At 39.0% G+C, this 21,322-nt stretch overlaps 1 protein-coding gene across 1 annotated transcript in view; it reads right to left on the bottom strand.

Annotated features, from left to right (window-relative positions):
* LOC136879362 (E3 ubiquitin-protein ligase TTC3) overlaps positions 1–21,322 on the bottom strand; it is a 349,380-nt gene that overhangs the window by 250,591 nt on the left and 77,467 nt on the right. Inside the window, exons 11-12 of the mRNA XM_068229092.1 lie at positions 16,903–17,026; positions 4,370–4,533 (exon numbers count right to left, since the gene is read on the bottom strand). Coding sequence (XP_068085193.1) covers positions 4,370–4,533; positions 16,903–17,026 — 288 coding nt within the window. The remainder of the gene's footprint in view (positions 1–4,369; positions 4,534–16,902; positions 17,027–21,322) is intronic.

The following is a 21,322-nucleotide window of genomic DNA, read 5'->3' as shown; positions in this document are numbered from 1 at the left end:
GACTGTAAACAGAAGATCCAAGAAATTATCAAAAGCAAGTTACCAGTGTCAAGAGTCCAGCTGTAGTGATGTGGAATGGAATAATTTTAAAACTAGTTTCACCAGTAGTGCAGAAGAAGTGTGCAGAAGAACAAGCAGGAAAGTAATACATAAAAGGATGTCCTGGTGGAATGACAAAGTAGAAGAGGCAATAGAAAAACGAAATAACACCAAGAAAGTGAGGGATGTTGAAAGAGCCAGAAATAGTGACAACAGTAAACTGAGAGATGAGAAAATACAAAAACTAGACCAAGAATACCAAAACAGGAAATCAGAAGTAAAAAGGATTGTGGGAAAAGAGAAGGAGAAGTGCTGGGGTGAATTTTACCCAAAAACTACAAGAAGATAGTAAAGGAAACATGAAGATGCCGTACAGCCTGGTTAAAAAGCAAGAGATATGACAAAGAGGACATCACAGCACTAGAGACAGTAAATGGAAACGTAGTCAGGAGTAAACAAGAAATTAGAAATGAAATGAAGACCTATGCTGATACACTCCTGAACGAGGGAGGAACTACTGAAGAGGTGGAAGAAAGGACGAGGACAGATGATGTTCCAATTATTTGGTATGAGGTGGAAAATGCTCTAAAAAAGATGAAAAGTAGTTAGTTGGGATCGATGAAGTTATTGCTGACATGATCAAAGCAGCACGTATCGCTGGAGAGCAGTGGCTATACAGAACTTTGAGAGCAATATGGTGTGAAAATCACGTCCCAGAGGACTCTACAAAAGGTATAATTATCCCTTTATTTAATTAAAGGATACAGAAGAAAGTATGCCAACTATAGGGGTATCACACTTCTCTCCCAGGGTCTGAAAATAATTACTGAATAATTACTGAAACCAGACTGCGAGCAGTGCTAGAATCTGTCCTGGAAGAAGAACAGCATGGATTTAGAAACACTAGAAAAGCAATAGACCTGACCTTCACCCTAAGGATGTTTATGGAACAGCACTAGGAAAGAGAGGGAGATTTTTTTTTTTTTTTTACGTCGCGCCGACACAGATAGGTTTTATGGCGACGATGGGACAGGGAAGGGCTGGGAGTGGGAAGGAAGCGGCCGTGGCCTTAATTAAGGTACAGTCCCAGCATTTGCCATTTGCCTGGTGTGAAAATGGGAAACCACGGAAAACCATTTTCAGGGCTGCCGACAGTGGGGTTCGAACCTACTATCTCCCAAATACTGGATACTGGCCACACTTAAGCGACTGCAGCTATCGAGCTCGGTAGGGTAGAGATCTAAGTGCCTGAATATCTCACACGCAAGGTCCAGATGCTGTACCAGAACTGTAGCAGCTGTATGCATGTTGGGCATGGCCATTCAGAATGGTTTAATAATACTATACAGAGTGTCCAACAAAGGAGCGCCCTCCACCACTGCTATTCATTAGTCATGGACAGTATTCTTAAAAACCTGAAAAGAGAACAAGATGGAGAACTGCACACATTGGTGTTTGCTGATGATGAATCCATCTGAGGGGTGACAAGAGGTAGAGGTAGAAACTAGACTGGAAGAATGGGTAGCAAAGTTCATACAATATCAGATGAAAGTTAGCATAACAAGAACTGTTGCACTGAAAATGAGCAGGAAAGATATTGGCTGCCACATAAAACTTGAATGTGAAAAATGATTTCCAGCAGAGATACTACAGATAAAGAAACAGTAAACATAGTGGCTAGCAGTTCCAACTTCTACAACCTCGTAAGACATCTACTTTGAGATAAAGTGCCCATGAAAACCAAGATGACTCTGGATAAACCACACTTTGTGCCCATTCTCACATACAGTTTAAATACAGAAAGAAAACTTAGTAAATTCCAAGCATGTGAAATGAAGTTCCTAAGAACTACCCTTCAAAAAACACACAAGGACCATGTAAGGAACGATGACGTCAGAATGGAACTGGAAGTGGACTCCACAGAAGAGAGGCTAAGGACTTCAAGACTAACATGGTATGAACATGTAAAATGAATGTCTGGCACAAGAACACCGCATGCATGCCTAGTAAGAACGGTTGAAGGAAGACCAGTGGGAAGACCTAGGAAGAGATGGCTACACAAGCTGAGAGAAGATTTGGAGAGAAGAGGAGAGAACTGGGAGTCAGTGGTGAGAGAGAAGGCATTTCTGGACAGACAACGATGGTGAAGGCTCATTCAACACCACCATACCCGGCACGCTGGAAGGGTTCTATGATGATGATGATGATGATTTCTTGAACGTATTTTTATTATTTACATAGATGAAAATGTCCAAATACACTACCCATATTTTATTATCTTCCATCCCCCTACTTTTTATGTGACCTGCACTTACAGTTTACATGCTTCTATCGTCAATTTACACCTCCTTGAAAAACGCCCGGCTCCATGGCTAAATGGTTGGGAATTTTAACCATCATCGGTTAATTTTGCTGGCACGGGGGCTGGATGTAGGCCTATGTGTCGTCTTCATCATCATTTCATCCTCATCACGATGTGCAGGTCGCCTACCGGCGTCAAATCAAAAGATCTGCACCTAGCAAGCCGAACTTGTCCTCGGACACTCCCAGCACTCAATGCCATACGCCATTTCATTTTTCCTTGAAAAACTATGCATCAAGCTTTTACTGTATATCATCATCATCATCATCATCATTTCCCATTATCCAGCTGTAGCTGGGTAGGGGCTAATATGGTTCCTCTCCACTTTCTTCAGTCTTTCCACCACTCCTCCTCCAACACTGTGCCCCTGTCCAGGTTTCTTTCTCTAATACTGCATTGGATTGTGTCCTTCAAATTGCTAAAACATCACCCTCTAAAAAATTCATACACAACAACATTCTCACAAACAAAATTCTAGCATACTCTGCCAAAAAAAATTAAAGCAAACCCTCCTCTTCTATACTTAACATCAAAACCTGAAACCAATTCAGACTCTCTGCAAAATCAAAAGGAGTTTGATTGCTTTCAGCTAAACATGATAAAAATTATGCTAATAGAAGAGGAAAAGTTAAAAACATAAATCATACATAACCTTGAAAATTCATAAATCTTATAAGACAATAGTTGTCAACTAAAAAGATAAATCTTGACAAAATTAATGCTAATCTCACTTCATAAGAATTACCATCTAATAATTCATGGACAGACTATTTCTGGAGGAGGAGAAAAAAAAAGTTGTCTGCTGGGGGAACGTGAATAATCCCTGTATCTCGTTTTTCTCTCAAAATATGGAGGCAGAAAGTTGGGGTGCGAGTAATTTGCATCAAGGTTGGTATAGTGCTCCTGACATACAGAAATTTCAAAGCTGGTATTTATTAATTCACTCTGTTAGAAACTCTGTTCCTGCCAGATGAAAGATGTGTGCAGTGTACATATCACAGCATTTGCTTTTCATCAGTTTAAGTAGTAACATGTATTGGGAATTGTTGGAGTTCTCAGTATAAGTTGTCCACAGCTAAAGAAAAGCTATACATTATTGAAAAGGCAGAGCAAATTGGTAACCACACTTCGAGAAGAAAGTACAATGGAAACAAAAGTTGTGGTACATTATTGCAGGAAAAATAAATCTTGCCTTGAACATACAAACTGTAACAGCCAGGCATTTCAAGAACAAAAAGCAAAGTTTCTAAAAATCAAAAACAGGATATGCGAATATGTGACTGGAAAGAGACGGTTTGGACGTGCAGTCAAGAGTGGAATGTGTTGGTTGAAAGCTATAGTAAGAGCAAGGTAGTGGAAAATGAAGGGCTCTAAAGCTAGCCGTGGATGGCTCGCTCATATTTGAACAGAATTACTTCAGTCTTCACACAAAAAACTAACATTCTGCAACATGTCCCAGACAATTATGAAAAATATATCATGAATTTCCACAGGTTTACTTTTGGTCTGCACTAGAGAAATCTGATTCACTCACACAAATGGTAGTACAGACCAGACGCTGGTACATTTTTAAGACTACGATGCGACAGATTGTTACATAATATTATCATTTACTGAATTGTAATAATTACTGTTTTCACTATAAATATTTAAGAAAGCTGTACAAATACAAACAAACAAAAAACTTTTCTTTACTAAAATTAAGCGGGGTTATTGGTGTACATACAGTAATATAATTCAGACTGTTGAACAGAGGAAGCTGATACTGTGCAGAAATAAACATCTCTAACGACTATATTTCTAAGATCCCTATTCCTTCAAAATTTAGAAAGTACCCATTATTTTACTGGCCAACTTTGCATGGAATACTGTAAAATAATACGAGACATGAAATACTATAAGCATGAGTTTCAGATACAGTTGTTGGTAAGCAAGTGCTAATTTCATCTAATTAAGAAGCATACTTACTTTTCTTTTTTATTTTCTTTAGTATTATTGACCCTATTAGGATCTTTACTACAGGTACTTTTAATGTTCCCGTCATCGCCATAAATTTCAATTTTTACAATAACCGATGGTTCGTTTGCTTCATTTACACAATCACTGGTGAGGCATCTTCTTCCCAACATGTCCTAAAAAAATATATATATATATACACAAATGAACACACATATTTTCAGCAAAATCTTGGGTCAAGTCATGGACGGACAATTAGCTGAATTAGCCATGAGTGTTTTTTATAAAGTCATTTTGTTTACCTTCTCACTGCTATATAAGGACTTGCAGACCCTGCTAATGTTATTTCATCCTGACAATGGCTACTTCAGAGCACATGAAATATGAGAAAAATGTAGAAAGTTGATGTTGCATAACATCCCGAAAGAAGACCATAACTTCTCAATTTCTGATTTATTTATTTTCAAACAGCTGATCTGGTTTGCCTTGAACTTGTCAATTTTAATTGCCAACAGGCATAAAATATATATAGTTGAGTACAAGATCCCCAATGATTTCTTCAAAGGGAGTTTGAGCTAAGCTGAAACCTTAATATTAGCATTAACTTTGTGTGGCTATTGCTAGCCTGGTAGCCCTTGTAAGGTGAGCGGCATCTGCCATGTTTAGGAAAATACATGTAATTGTGGTATAGGACAGTATGCATTTTAGGGATGTTGGGGACAGCACAAACATCCAGTCCCCGAGTCAAGGGAATTAATCCTTTAAGGTTAAAATCTCCAACCCAGCCAGGAATTGAACCCGGGGCCCTCCGAAATGAAAGCCGCTATGCTGACCATTCGGCTAAGGAGTCAGACAATGTTAATGATAGAATGAGTTAGAAGCGGGCTATCTAATGCCTTGTGTTCCGAAAAAACATGCAGTGAAAAAAAAGAGCAAAGCTTAGCATTTCCATGATTTAAGTGATGTCAGCTGGGAAGAAACCAAGATGCCTGAAGATCAAGTTGGGAATACAAAATTGGAAAAGGTGGATAGAATTCAGGATGTGTGTTCTCCCAGAATGGTAGTATATTAAGTAAAACTGAATCAAGGTGCAGGATAACCAACTGCAATGAATTCACAGTTGCGATCAACAGTTTCTGTAACAAAGCAGTCTACTATCAAGCAGAATTATCCTACACTGCACTGTTTTCAGACATACTTTGTTGCAAGTGAGTGAAAGCTATATGTACTGGTGATATTTTATTCATAAGCTGGAATTAACAGCCATGAAAATGATTGCTGGCACAAACAGGAAGAAAGAAGAGCAGGATGGCACTCGTAATGAGGAGAATAAGCACTAAGTTAGCCTGCCTTGTGGCCACGATTGTCCCCATCAGAATATTGCCTGGAAGCAGGGAGAAGTGATGGTATACAATTTCTTATCACTAAATTGAGTGCCAGGGTACAATTTCAAAATATTTTAGCAGTGTTCTTATGCAGTGAGGGCATACAGTGCTGTTGATTGAGTTCATCCATTATATGAGAATGTTCAGCCTTGAGCAGAGCCCTTAGTGTTATTCAACAAGAGTAGGCTCTGTGCTGACACTGCATTTTACCCTCTCCTTAGCTCACCATCACAACCACCACCAATATCACACCAAGATGTGCAGGTCATACATGGGCATCAACTACAGTAGAAGGACCTACATCATGCCCCTGCAGAGGCAACATGCCAGCAATAAATCAGCGCTAAGTTACGAATGAACTCGACGGATGAATCAGCTTGAGTAGCCCTACGCGACGATTGTGATTAGACTGAGGTCTTAATGATTACAAGGTAACATAGGTAGACCTATGCATAGCCATATAAATAGCAGCAAATATAGGATAGAGAAAGCACTTAGTTCAAGGAGGGAGGCTTGCACCCTGAAAAGCAACTATGCATTTCACAAAATAATGTAAATGAAGGCATGTGAAATCAAGAATCATGAAGAAATGATGGGACTGAATTTAAAGCAAGCAGAGGCTCGGTCGTGTGTTTCACATGAATAAGCTATTATTGTTAGGCGATGCACAAGCCTCACTGCTCAGGGTTCAGGAAAGGAATGCTGGTTTATAGTTTTCATGGGCACATGCAGAGGTTCTAAAGAACAAGATGTGACAAACTAACACCCACTCCAAAATTGTTCTTGAGAGTTTAAAGTTGATTCTGCAGTCACTTGAGGTCTACAAGATCATATCGCTCAAAGACAATGAGAGGTGTTTTTGCAAGGACTAGACAGATGAAAGGTAGAGTAATCTAAAAACAGTCCACTAAATTGCAAGTGAGAGGATAGTTGAAGAGTGAACTCCTCACACTAAAAATGATCAAGCAGAGCTGTATTAAGAAGGGCCCAGACAACTTTAATGTAATATACAAAAGTGCAAAATATTATGTACATAAAAAATGAAGTAAATATCAGTAAAATTTGTAATATTCATAAAATATGTAATATTAATATAATATACAATAGTAATAACACACTGAATTTACAAAATATGTTTGTATATTCCTTTTATTATGATGGTTATGATATGAGACAGTAAAATTGTTTTTAATACCTCAATATTTTATGACAAAGTCATCATTGTTGCTTTAGATAATCATAGCTGCCAACTTTTAGAAATAAAAAATAGGAACATTTATTAATTCTTGGATTTCATCACATATATTGCGCCATGGTATAAGTGAAAAAGGACACGATAAAAGGTATGCATATCTACTGTTACAACGTGATCTGATCATTAAATTTAAAATCTTAACCCCCTACTGCATACGTTGCTGTTAATATAAATTCTTTCGTAAAACCATTATTAAATAACACATTAAATATTTTATCGTGATGCGCAATGTGTCACCAACTACTACTCCAGGTTTTCCATTGTGATGTTTTGGCACTGATCCGATAAAATTCTCTTGTAGACTGAGAAGGACTGTTCAACATCGCAGGAAGTCACCGGTGCATATTTTGAAAGATAAAACTAGCAGGGTGAAATATCTTCTGGGGGCTCTCTTCTTGCTCACAACTAATGATCTTGCAAACAGAGTTTGAAGGACCTGGATTTCAGTTCAAAACTGCATGCAGTTTGTTGGAAACTCTGAAATCTCAAATTCCGAGAAAGGATCAGTACTGCTTTAAGCATTTGAGGCAATGGGACCAACCGTATTTCACAGGAAGTTTTAGAAATTCCAATTTTAAAGGAACTTTAATAATAATAATAATAATAATAATAATAATAATAATAATAATAATAATGCTATTTGCTTTACGCCCCACTAACTACTTTCATGGTTTTCAGAGATGCCAAGGTGCCGGAATTTAGTCCTGCAGGAGTTCTTTTACGTGCCAGTAAATCTACCGACACGAGGCTGACGTAGGTGAGCACCTTCAAATACCACCGGACTGAGCCAGGATCGAACCTGCCAAGTTGGGGTCAGAAGGCCAGAGCCTCAACCGGCTTAGCCACTCAACCCGGCAAAGGAATTTTAAAGCCAACTTTGAAACGTATTGTATATGAGATGAAATTCACCAATTATTTTACCATAGTCCTTAAACGAGTTGACACATTCTTTTAATAATTACCTAGATATGTACAAAAATGTTACATTCTTCACATAATATGTAAAAATATGTAATATTACTGAGAAAATGTAAAAATGTATAAAATGAAACACAGGTATACCAGTACAGTACCACAATTCGCCAACATTTTTAGTTTTCAGGTGTCTACAAGTAAAGGAATGGAAATGTAATTACATTAGAATCTGGGCCCAGGTAAAAGAGCTGCAATACCATATTCAGTCAAATGATCAAAGATACAAGGGGGGATCAAATATAAACGGGATTTTATTTTTTATTTAAATTCATTTATTGAAAAACACAAGGCAATTACAATTTATTTTTCCACATAGTTTCCTGCTTTGGAAATGTATTTTTCCCAGCGTATGGGCAGTGTTTTGATGCCTTCATCGTAAAAAGAACAGGGACGTGTCGCCAGCCAGTTGGGCACGAAGTCTTCCACACACTCGTCATCTTCAAATCATTGCCCTCCTAGAGCTTCTTTAAGCGGTCCAAACAAGTGGAAATCGTAGGGGGATAAATGCCGACTGTAAGGAGGATGATCAAGTGTAGCTCAGTGCCTCTGACAGACCTCGAAACATCTCAATTTCAGATTTTCGGTCCAAAGGGGAGGGATCCATCTGGAACACACTTTATGGAACTATAGGTCGTTTGTGATGATTGCTTGACAGCTCCCATAACTGATTCCGACATGTTCTGCAATTTCTGATATTCTCGCCCGTCAATCGTCATCAATAATGTCTTTAATTACATTAATTTTTTCGTCTGTAATGCTGGTCCGAGTTCGGCGATCGCGTTGCTGACTTTCCACACGTTCTTGTCCTTCCTGGAACTTTTTATGCCAGGCAAACACACGCGTCCTTGACAATGTTTGATCACCGAACTGTGCAGTCAATCTCTGGCAAATTTCTACCACTGTAACTCCTTCACGAGCAAGAAATTTTATAATTATGCGTTGCGCAGTGGAGGGGTGCACCTGTTGGTCCGACATCGTGAGCGTTACTGACGAAACGGCGGGAAATACCTAACAGCATGCTCTGCCCACTCATAACGGTCCCACCTAAGCATAGCAGAAGTGCGAGGCCAGTCCTACCAACTGTTGATGTTCAGGAACAAAAGTCCTGTTTATATTTGATCAACCTTCGTAATGCACCACAGGAAATATTCATGCATGTCATAACAGAGAAGTAGCAAGAGTGGCTGTAATGACAGGGATGGTGATAAATTCATTGTAATAATGGGTATGTACAATTTATGTAATCCGTAGGAACATTTTTAATATTAAAAACCATAACATTCCTTACACTACTTTTCATTTACTCCAGGCACCAAGTAAGTAAACTCGTGTCCTAATCCCGGCGTGGCACACACCCAATGGAGGTGAGCTGAATGTACCATTTTAACCAAATACAAGCCCTCCAGTAATTCTTAAATTTCTGACAGGATCTGGAATCGAACCCAGGCCCTTGAGGTCGGCAGCTAATAGTGCTAACCTCTAGGCTACGGAGGTGGACGTACTCCAGGCACTAATCACATTCATCAAATTCTCTGGACTAGAAAAGTGGTAGACATACGTGTTCATCCTCATCATCCTTTCCCCTTATCCAGTTCCAGCCAGGTTGGGACATTTAAAGTTACTTCTCTACCCTCCTCTGTAATTCTGTTCAATTCCAGGTTCCTTCCCCTTATATTGGTCTTGATCAAATCTATCCATCTTGCTGTGGGTCTCCCTCTTGTTTTCTTTCCCTCGAACTTGGCCTCCATCATTTGTTTCAGTATCCTTTCCTCATCTCCATTCTCTTTACATGTCTAAACCATCTTAGTCTATTGTTCTGCATTCTGTCATTTAAGTTTTCTACTCCAATTTCCTTCCTGGCATCATTTCTCACTCTGTCTTGCCGTGTCTTCTCTGTCACAGTTTTTAGGAATTTAATTTCACCGCATTGAATTATTCCTCTCTTTCTGTTTACTCCCAGGTCTCCACTGCATGTCAATGTGGATGCATAGTTCATCATCTCTTCCTCGCACTTTCTTGGCAAGTTCTTTATCCAAACTAGTTTCCGCACATTCTGGTAGAATGCATTCGCTTGTAGCAACCTTTTGCTAATCTCTATATCCAGCTTTGCAATTAGTACGCTTCCTAGTTATTTACAGGTTGCCAAGCGCTGTTGGTAGGAGGTAAGGGAATGGAGGAGCGGAAAGGAACTGGCCACCCTACCACACGTAAACCTCTGCGGAGGTTTGGACCTGCCTTCGGGAAGAATACACCCCTATCTTACCTAGTTATTTGAAACTGTCCACATTTTCAAGGTTCCGAACTCAAATATTTATGATTCCTTTCCCTATCTCTTGTTATAACCCTAGTCTTGCTCTTCTCCACACTTAATTTCATACTGTATTTCACAATCTTCTCATTCAGTATGTCCAGTTGCTCTTGTACTTCCTTAGTGTCCATTTCCTACACCACAATATCATCGGAACATCTCTCTTTCACTAAATGTTTCCTCTGATTCCTTCACTATTTCATCTAATACCATTATAAATAATAACAGTACGCTTCCCCGTCTTATTCCAGTACCATTCCTAAACCATTCTGACCTCTAACTTGGGTCTGTACATAGCTAAATATTTGCCATACACTGTACTTAGAATTTTGATTATTTGTTTGCTGACTCCCTTTCTTATCATCGTTTCCCATACCTTTTTCCTTTACTCCAGAATGTCATCACCAGATCTGTGCCATACTCTCAATGTATTTCCATTAATTGTCTCATATTAAAGACAGAGTCCACCATTAATGTGCCATATCTAAAGAATATTGTTCCTCTTCTGACTGTCCTATCTTTCCTCTCTATCTCCTATAAATATATCATAATTATGTAATGGTTTATAAACAAAATATTTTAAGTGCAGTGTTCTTCCTAGGAGCCTTTTAATGGGAGCACCACCCTGCCGTTTTTGTAGACTGTCTGGCTAACATTACCTAGATATGTGGTAGTTCCATAATATTAACACACACTCGAGTCATTGGGTGCTCCAAATGAAAACAAATACTGTAAAACTGTTGTATTTAAATGATAAATGTTAATTATTATCAGCATAATTGCATGAATTACATCAGAGTTTAAATATTTGGCTCGACTATCACGTAATGTCATGCGGGAGTGGTATCTGGATTAGCGTTAAATCGCATGCGAGCACTCTATTCCGCATGATGTCACAAACCTTATGGTACTCCACAGTAGTGCTTTTTTTAACGCAGTATTTCTTGCCCGACTACTCATTCCTGCCACCCGGCTGGCGAAAATGTCTGGGGAGAATACTGAAGTGGAATATATGAATTGTCTCCTGCTGTGATCTCAAGTACATTGAGTGGTATGTATTATTATTTCCTGTCAGCTATTTATAAATGCACATACATGATCCTGCTGCTGATATGACTAAAAATTGAAATAGAGCTAGTATCATCCCTAAATAAATACAGCATTTTAATTATTAACAGCAAGCATAGATTGGCAATAAAATGACTCTTCAGCAAAACCAAATATGAGAGCACCTGAAGCACACACTAAATTTAAACTGAATGCAGTGAAACCTCATTAGTGCATACTAATGTTTTCTCATTTAGCACGTCGTACATTTGAAGTACCAATTCTCACCATATTAAAACTATATAAAAATAGCTTATTTACAGCATCATGAATTTGTACTATTACCGCTTTGTACAATCATATTTTTCCTAGATCTCAAAATGTTGTCATCCTTTTTGTATGGAATGTGATTTCCAACATGGATAAGAACCCTTGTCGAAGAAGTTGCATGATAACTGGAAAAGACCTTGAAAGAAACTGCAGGAGAAAACACGGACACTATTGACATTGATATTGCTCGTGAAATTGGGGTGGAACTCTCAGTGGACGAAATAGACAGATCGCATAGGGTTGGGATAAGTCAAACTGGCCGTCCAAGACCCATAATTGTGAAGTTTGTTTCGTACCGGAAAAGAAATGCGATGTTTATAAACAAAAAGAAACTTAAGGGCACAAATAAAACAATTAGAGAGGACCTAATCCCAAAGAGACTGTGGCTTCTACAGGACGCTATAAGCAAGTTCAGTGTGCGGAACGTGTGGTCGAAGGATGGCATAATTTATGTTAAGCAGGGAACTCGTAAAATACCTGTGTCAAACCGCGAAGATCTCGTTTGTATTCGCTAACCATGAGCCGACATTCTGTAAACTAAATACCGCTGTATAGAACTTCAACTGTAGCTATAGCCCACATTTTTATCATTAATTTCAATTTTTAGTTTCTTAATTTCATCTAGTGTAGTTTTTCCTTTTATATCTACAGTTAAATTTTAAGTTGGCAGCAACAAGTAACCAGGAAACAAATGCCTCTAGTTTCAGCCTCTCCAACCCATAGTCCCAAGCAGGTCACAACCTGTATCTCTCAGCCCCCACCCTAAGTACTGCTAATCACCTTCAAGACATTCTTTCGCCTTACCCTACCTCCTTACAAATAGCTCATGTAAACACTCAGAGCATTCTCCCACATTTCCCGGAATTCTCTGAAATATTCTCAACCTGCAACCTACATGCCATACTATTCTCCGCGTCGTGGTTGCGTCAGTCTATCCCTTCATCTCTTGTTAGTATGAATGGTTATTCATTAGTTAGGAATGACAAGAGCGGTAAACTCGGTGGAGGAGTCGGTATGTATGTACGGGATGATGTGAAATATAAGGTGATATTAAAATCCCCCAGTGAGTTCTCCAATAGCCCTGAATTCTTGTTCGTTGAGCTCATAGTTCGCGGTACGAAGTGCTTGCTTGGTGTGGTGTATCGTCCACCGAAGACTGGTAACATCACAAATCTAGAGGAAGCCCTACATGATCTAACACCCAGGTATGAGCATTTGATTTTAATGGGAGACTATAATACAGACTTGACAAACAAATCTACCGAAACAAAACGATTGACTGAGATGTTTTCATCCATTAATTTGACAATACTACCCCTTAACCCTACACACCATGTTGCCAACTCACGTACGCTCCTCGATCTAATAATTACTAATAATACCAACCGAATCCTAACTCATGGACAAATGCCCGTTTCCGGTCTTTCCCGACATGACATGGTTTACGCTGCATATTCCTTGAAGTGCCCTAAATTCAAGCCGAAATTAATTACATATAGAGATTTTAAACACTTTAATGAAGACGCATTTTTTGACGATGCTCTTAACACACCATGGCACAATATTCAGTTCATAAATGACATTGACGGAAAAGTAAATCATTTTAACGAACTACTTCTGACTCTGTATGACAGACATGCACCACTACGCACTGTTCGGGTAAAGAGACCTTCAAACCCATGGCTGTCCCAAGAAATACACGACCAGATGAAAATAAGAGACGCAGCCTATAATTATCATGTGAAATATCCTACATCTGACAATTTTGGAAAGTATAAAATACTCAGAAACAGAACAACACAGTTAATTAGAAATGCTAAAATACGTCACTCTTATGATATTTTGAACACTCAAAATTCTAGTCGGATTTGGAAATCTCTTCGCGAAATGGGATTATGCAAAAACAAGACAAATGACAACAATTGTAATGTACCACTAGCTGACCTAAATTCATACTTTAGCTCACGATCCTCTCATATTGACGATCAGACCAAAGCAGCAGTAATTAACAGAATATCCTCAAAAAGAAGACATAATGGCGAGCAGTTCTACTTTTCTCATGTGACCCCCAGTGACGTTACGGAAGTCTTCAGTGAAATAAAGTCAGGGTCCACTGGCCATGATGGAATCAACCTGTCTCTTTTAAAAAGAATCATAGACATACTTCCAACGGTCACACATATCATTAATAACTCACTCCTAACTGGAGTATTTCCTTCGAATTGGAAACATGCAATCATCCGGCCTTTCCCTAAAAACAACAACCCCAACAGTCCCGAAGATTATCGTCCTGTAAGTATCCTTCCTATATTAGGAAAATTGTTGGAGAAAATAGTACATAAACAAATGACCGAATATCTTATTCAGTACAACTTACTTGACAAATATCAATCGGGATTCAGACAAAACCACAGTACTGCCACTGCATTAGTTAAAGTGACAAATGACATGCAACTAGCGATAGATAAAGGACAAATGACTATACTTGTTCTCTTGAACTTAAGCAAAGCCTTCGATTGTGTAGATAGAGACATATTACTCGCTAAACTTAAGGCACTGAAATTTTCTTACAGCACTTTAACCTGGGTACACTCCTATCTTAGTGATCACCAGCAGCGCGTTTCAGTGGGAAACGATACATCTTCGTGGCAAACCACTAGGATGGGCGTGGCTCAGGGAGGAGTACTGTCACCACTTTTGTTCTCACTGTACATGAACGACTTATCTGAGACGCTGACCAATTGTAAATATCACCTGTATGCAGATGATATTCAGTTATATATTCACACAAAGCCTAATGACTTAAACAATTCAATCACTAAGTTAAACGAAGACCTAGCAAATGTTAATGACTGGACTAGCAGACATGGCCTGAAAATGAACCCATCAAAATCACAGGCCATCATAATTGGCACGTATAAATCTCATGCTAAAATACAAAACACGTCTATACCCAGTGTTATGCTCAGTGGAATACCAGTAACTTTTAGCGATCATGTAAAGAACCTTGGAGTAGTATTCGATAAATATTTAAGTTGGTCGGAACATGTCACAAAAATTTGTCAAAAAGTATTCTACTCATTACATTCTGCAAAAAGGATGAGGGACTTCCTTCCAAGAAACACAAGAAAATTATTAGTACAGTCTAATATTTCCAATATTTGACTACGGAGATGTAGTTTATAATAGTATGAGCAAAACACCTTCATGTCGACTACAGCGAGCCTACAATGCTTGTGCCCGATTCATATTAAATATCCCAATCCAAACTCATATTAGCCCTTTCCTCTCTCAGCTGTTGTGGCTAAGACTGACTGAACGACGTAAATACCACGCTGTTTCCCTTCTCCACAGTATTTTGCAAACAAACAAACCAGACTATCTTAGAACAGACTTTAAATACCTCTCCCCTTCCGATAGAGCTCCCTCAAGGTCATCCACACGTTCCCTCTTGTCCATTCCCATTCACAACAGTAACTCGTACAACAACTCATTCATACCTGCTACCATATGTTCCTGGAACTCAATCCCAGCTGAAATTAGAGGCATAGGCAATCCGAAGTTATTTAAAAGGAAATGTTCAATGTGGTACACAAATATGTAAAAAGTAGATTTTACTAATGTAAGAATTTAATAATTAGCTCTTAATTATCAATAAGGATACAAAATTATAGAGGTTAAGTAAATTAATTTTAGTGATTTTTAGAAATATATGTAAAAATGATTTTATGTACATGATTCTGTAAATTGTATAAAGCTGTTGTATAATACAACAGAAGACACCACAAATAAGATAAAATTGAATACAAAACTCAAGAATACAAACCTCCGCTTTACCCTTACACAAAACAAACCAACAACACGCACATTTTCAACTGAGGAAAGGGCACGAAGATCGGAGCGTCTGAAGAAGTACTGGGAGGACCGCAAAGCCCGAACAATCCCTTCAAAGAGACCTGAACGACGGACTGACTAAAGTGATCCTATGTGGTCATAAAAGAAGAAGAAGAAGAATATGGTTTGGCATAATAGCAGGCTTCATAGCCTGAGCCCCGCCATATAAGAAAGGCAATAAACTAAACTAAACTAAACTAAACTAAATTGCACCTTCAGGTAGCAAGCCGTTAGCCTCAGGAATTGTTAAATTTGCTTGCCAGTTAGCAGTGAGATTGCTAAATAACTCAGTCTGCTTGTTTGTGCTTGTATTTCTAATTCCAGTCAGAAATGTATTTGTGTTGAGTAGTACAGTGAAAAGCAGAGAATATTTAGCATGTGATAGCCCACCTACTAGCGTGATGCATATTTGTGTTGTGATAGCCTCGTTGTGGATATAGAAAGAGAGTCATGAAATTCCTTACTACAAAAGACAATATTAAAATCCTTCAGGAAATGGACAGGCATCTGCATCTTTACGTGTGTAGCGGTGGTGTGAATGTCAAAACTCGCACCTTGAACCCGAGTCGTCCAAAGATCTGAACAAATGCCAGGTAATGTTGTGTTGTCATATTCTTGACGGCATCAGAAATCGTTCTCACACACGGCCAACTGTAACCTAGACTCTTCATGGTCTAAGAATGTGACCATAAGACAACGTTTAATACCCTACTGGTCCAAAACATAAGGCTTTATCTAACAGTTCAATATTACATTTGTTTCAGAAAGAATAACATGTTGATGTTTTATGAGCACCAGTGCAAATGTCCTCAAATTTGTTGGCTCCCTAACACACTTGTTATTTTATAAGCCCCCGTGGAAAAGGTTCTCATATTTGTTCTCTCGTGTTTTTCACACCTTTTAATACATTCCTCTCATCTTTAGAAACAGTAAATACAGCTTTGTAACCATATGTAGACGATGTAAAATGCACACATGTCGACAAAATCAAGTATTTTCAATAGTGTTTTTCTTGTTTAACACTTTCTTTTCCTTGTCCCCAGCAGAAATATTTTAATGACGTTTTACTGTATAAGTCTTTTATCCAGTATCCCTTATTTCATAATGCCTCAAGAACCTGATTCTCCCAGGAAAAAAAAAGAGAGAAAAAGAAAGAAATAATAAAGCACTAGAGTTATCATACACACTGAAAACAACCCACAAATGTCAAAATTCAAATATACTGTAGATAAGTAAGGGAAGTGATGAGTGATCGGGGAAAATAAGAGTTCTTCCTTCAAGTCAAAGGCATACACGATGCTCAAACGACAAAAAAAAGAGAAATGAATTCTATTACAGGAACTATAATTACCTTATCCGAAAGTTTAGCAACAGGCGAGAGGCATTCCTTAAAATTCCTCCAACAGTGTATATGATATGTTATTTTACAGTCTTCTTCACATATTACCACAACATAGCCAACATAATCAGGATCACTGAAACAGAAGATATCACACTAGTCAGGTTTACTGAAATATCAATTCACTTAACTTCACACCTAGCAAACTATAGCATGTAACTTAAAAACCAAAATTTTCATAAAATTGTCAAGCCTGACATGAAAACATACAATGGATGAGAGTTAAAATGGAGTTTGTTATACACTGACTGAGCAAATGTCATGGGATAGCGGAGCACTGATACGCAGGTGTGTTGTCTGCGCACCACACGCCCCCTGTGCCAGAGGCAGTTGTATAGGAGACCTTGTGAGCAGTGGCTGTGCATGTGACAGGTGTAACATGGAACATCGTCGTGAACTGACACCGTTTGAACGGGGTATGGTGATGGCTGCCCGACGGATGGGAAGTGCGATTTCGGAAGTGGTGAGGAAATTCGGTTTCACACGATCAACCGTGTCCAGGGTGTATCGTGAATGGTTGAATGCAGGTGTCACCGTCTACAACAGACGAACGACCGGCCGTCCAGCCACCAATAAGTAAAACTCATTCAAGATTAAAATTATTGCGTCCACCTTTTCAATACAAATACATTTTTTAGTGATTAAATTCTACATGAATTATGAACACCAGTTAGGTGTGTTTATAATATATAATATATATAATAACTTTATAATTCATGTAGAATTTAATCACTAAAAAATATATTTGTATTGAAAAGGTGGACACAATAATTTTAATCTTGAATGAGTTTTACTTATTGTATCTTCAATACAGAACAAAATGAGATTAGTTACTCGTCCAGCCACCCTCGATGACCGCGACTGGCGACATCTGAGACGGATTGTCAATAATGACAGACTGGCAACCATGCAACAAATCATGGCTCAATTCAACACAGGCCGTGCTAGACACATCTCCCAGTGGACAATCCGTAGGAACATTTGTTCTATGGGGTATGGGAGCCGCCGCCACACACGGGTGCCACTCATAACCCAACATCATCGGGCACAACGACGCGCATTTATCGCCAGTCACCAGGGATGGACACTGGAACAATGGCGCGACGTGATATGGTCGGACAAATCACGATTTCAACTGCACCATGCCGATGGGAGGCACCGTGTATGGCGCAGACCACCATGAAGCGATGGATCCCATCTGCCTCGAAGGTGTGGTCCAGGGCGCTGGTGTCTTTGTTATGGTCTGGGGTGCATTTTCCTGGTATGGAATGGGCCCCCTAGTTGTTCTGGAAGAGACTTTGAATGGTACGCAGTATGTTGAGCTGCTTGGAGACCATCTCCACCCATTTTTGGCCTTCCAGCGCCCAGACGGTTCTGCGGTGTTTCAAGATGATAACGCGCTGCCACATTGCTCCCACGTTACCCGGGAATGGTTCCAGGAACATGCAGCGGAGGTCCAACGACTGCCATGGCGACCCAAGAGCCCCGATATGAACCCTATCGAGCATATCTGGGATGTCCTGGAACACAGGCTCCGTGCCATGGATCCTGCACCCACGAACAGACCAGCATTAGCGGCCGCTCTGCAAACGACTTGGTGTCAGTTGCATCCAGAGGACTACCAGGGACTTGTTGACTCACTTCCATGACGTCTTACTGCAGTTTGCAGGGCCAGAGGAGGCCCCACACGCTATTAGGTGACTATCCCATGACATTTGCTAAGTCAGTGTACAACAAAACATTTTGGCTGGAGATGACCATATGAGGTCGAAACTACTCCCAAAATAATTTAGCTCTTTTATTACTAATAAAGTATTAAATAGGTGGAACCATGTTTAGCTTTTAATTTGTATTCATCGGCAACAACAAATGAAAGATGTAGCAGTTGTGTTCAAATTCAAGCTTTTAAACAGTGTATAGAACAGCATGATCAGCCGCACGTAAAGGCACATTATGTTCCACCAAAAAGGAAGTAAACAGACACTCGGCCCTAATTACTTCGCTGTCAACGTTTCCAGACTCGGCAAAAAAGGTGTTGATTTTCTTGTTATCTTAATTCGATTTAACGTAACTTACGTTTTTACCGCACTTCACATGATTACTTAAATCGTTTTTTTTCATCGACGATAGTCAATGCAATTTTAAGTAATCCATTAAAATGTTAAAAATGTCTCCCTCTTGTCAGGAATTTAATTGCGTCTGATTAATTCTTTAATTCTTCTGACCCAGGGACAGGGTGTTTGTGTTAGTCCCAACACTTTTCTCTTCATATCCAAACAACATACCACACTACCAACCACCACAGAAACATGCAATAGTGATTACATCCCTCCATATAGGATTGGCATCAAGAAGGGTATCCAGCTGTAAAACAGGGCCAAAGCCCCTTGTGAAACACAGTCGCACCCACGACCCTCAGATGTGGGGAAAGCGGTAGAAGAAGTAGTAGTAATTTAGTCCTGAAGTATCTGAAAGGACTAAAATACTTCGGAAGTAATTTACCCTTGTATGGAAGTCACTGAATGTTGACTTAAAGAGTACTTTACTACGGAAGGGGAGCTTACTCCTCAATGGAACATACCATCTTAAAGGTTAAAACCACTCAAGGATGTTTGCTTTTGTTTGGAGCAAGCAGGAGGGGGTTTACAAGATACAGAAAAATACAGCAAATACTGGTAAACATTTTATAAGGACGTATCAGAATTCATGATATTCCAATATTCACTGAACTTAACCCACTGGCTTACTAATTTTTTAAAGGAAAAGATTTTTTTCTTTTTCACGAAAAGTTCAATTAACAAGTATATTACAATGCAACATACTTAAATGCCATTCAAAATTTGTTGCAATAAACTTAAAAGTCACCAATTATAAAGAAAAAGATGTTGTTCAGTGTCTTACTAAATACACAGTTCATTCAGTTTTACATTTGGACTATCAAAACTTCTGAAGAACTTCTTCATTTACATCACATTCACCAGTAAGTGGAAAGCTCTGCACCACACTGGTTATACTCGTTCATTACCATGTATCATCATATGCGGATACATCAACTGTCCAACATGCAGTTTCCCTTCCACTGTTCATTATTACTGCTCCAACTTTCACTCAAATACATTCTGATCATTGTCCATACCATCAACAAGCAGTACAGGATTTGCTTAAGATCCCTCAGGAAATTAGCACAAATATCGTCCATGCTCACATGAAGGCTTAGTTGCTCATTAACTTGAAAAATAACAGGCATGCACCGGAGGAGTATGAACTAAAATCATTATTAACCCTGGAACCGGCAATCGTCGCGATCGCGACTCATTTCCCTGTTACTCAACCGGCAGAGTCGCTATCGAGATGCATTACGCCAGCACTGACTAATTTTGAGATAGCGCCTTGAAACTCAACATCTTTATGACATATCTTGCATAATATTGAAGAGGAAACTCTACTCTATAAATACACCACACTCTAAAGTAGTTTGGTGTGACAGAGTGTGCGGTATACACGTGGAAAAACGAGAACGCTTTGCAGACGGTCATTCTGTTGTGCTTGCTGTGATTGTCCGATGTGCATTAGCTTTCGTGGCGCAAAATGAATGAATTTTCAGGGAAGTAGTGAAATTCGTAATTGTTTGATCTGGACGGCGAAGGTGATAGTGACGTACTTTTAGAATGAATTGAGGATGATGTTGACAATAATTCGTCAGGTAGTGGCAAGTTATATGAGCCTGGGCTAAGTGATTTCGACACTGTTATTGACGATGATGTGGAACACAATGAACCAGCCACTGATGATAATAATGATAATGACGGTAATGCAGTTGACAAAACAGAACCGAAGTGGACAAGAGTTTATCCTCCAGAGCCAGAAATAAAAGTGGAAGAGAAGTTCAAGGTTAGAAATGCAGGTATATGAAATTGCCCTCTCAGGAGCAGTCCTCCTCTAACATATTTCTATTTGTTTTCTCCAATGCTATCCGGAATCTTTTAGTGACTGAAACTAATAAATACATACGCACAGGAAATTATACGAAAAACGAATTCCGGAAATAGGGTCCGTATTCACGTCTGCAAAGATGGATTGACGTTACAGTATAAGAAATGAAAAAAATCATTTCTCTAGTTATAAATATGGGTCTGAACCCTAATAACAACATTGAAAAACAGTGGTACACTTCAAAATCGCAAATAACTTATTTCTATTTTTTTCTAACGTCATGTCACTAAAACGTTTCGACTGGAAATATTCTATAACCTGTTGGTAATGGTAATTTTTGATGCCTATAAACTCTATAGTTCGAACACCGACAAACCCCTTGAACAGGAGGAATTTATGGTTAGTATTGTCGCAGGTCTTGTAGATGAAGAAACTCTTC

This window comes from Anabrus simplex, chromosome 8 (assembly GCF_040414725.1).
Source record: "Anabrus simplex isolate iqAnaSimp1 chromosome 8, ASM4041472v1, whole genome shotgun sequence".
Classification (NCBI taxonomy): domain Eukaryota; kingdom Metazoa; phylum Arthropoda; class Insecta; order Orthoptera; family Tettigoniidae; genus Anabrus; species Anabrus simplex.
This window is presented reverse-complemented; position numbering and strand designations above follow the sequence as displayed.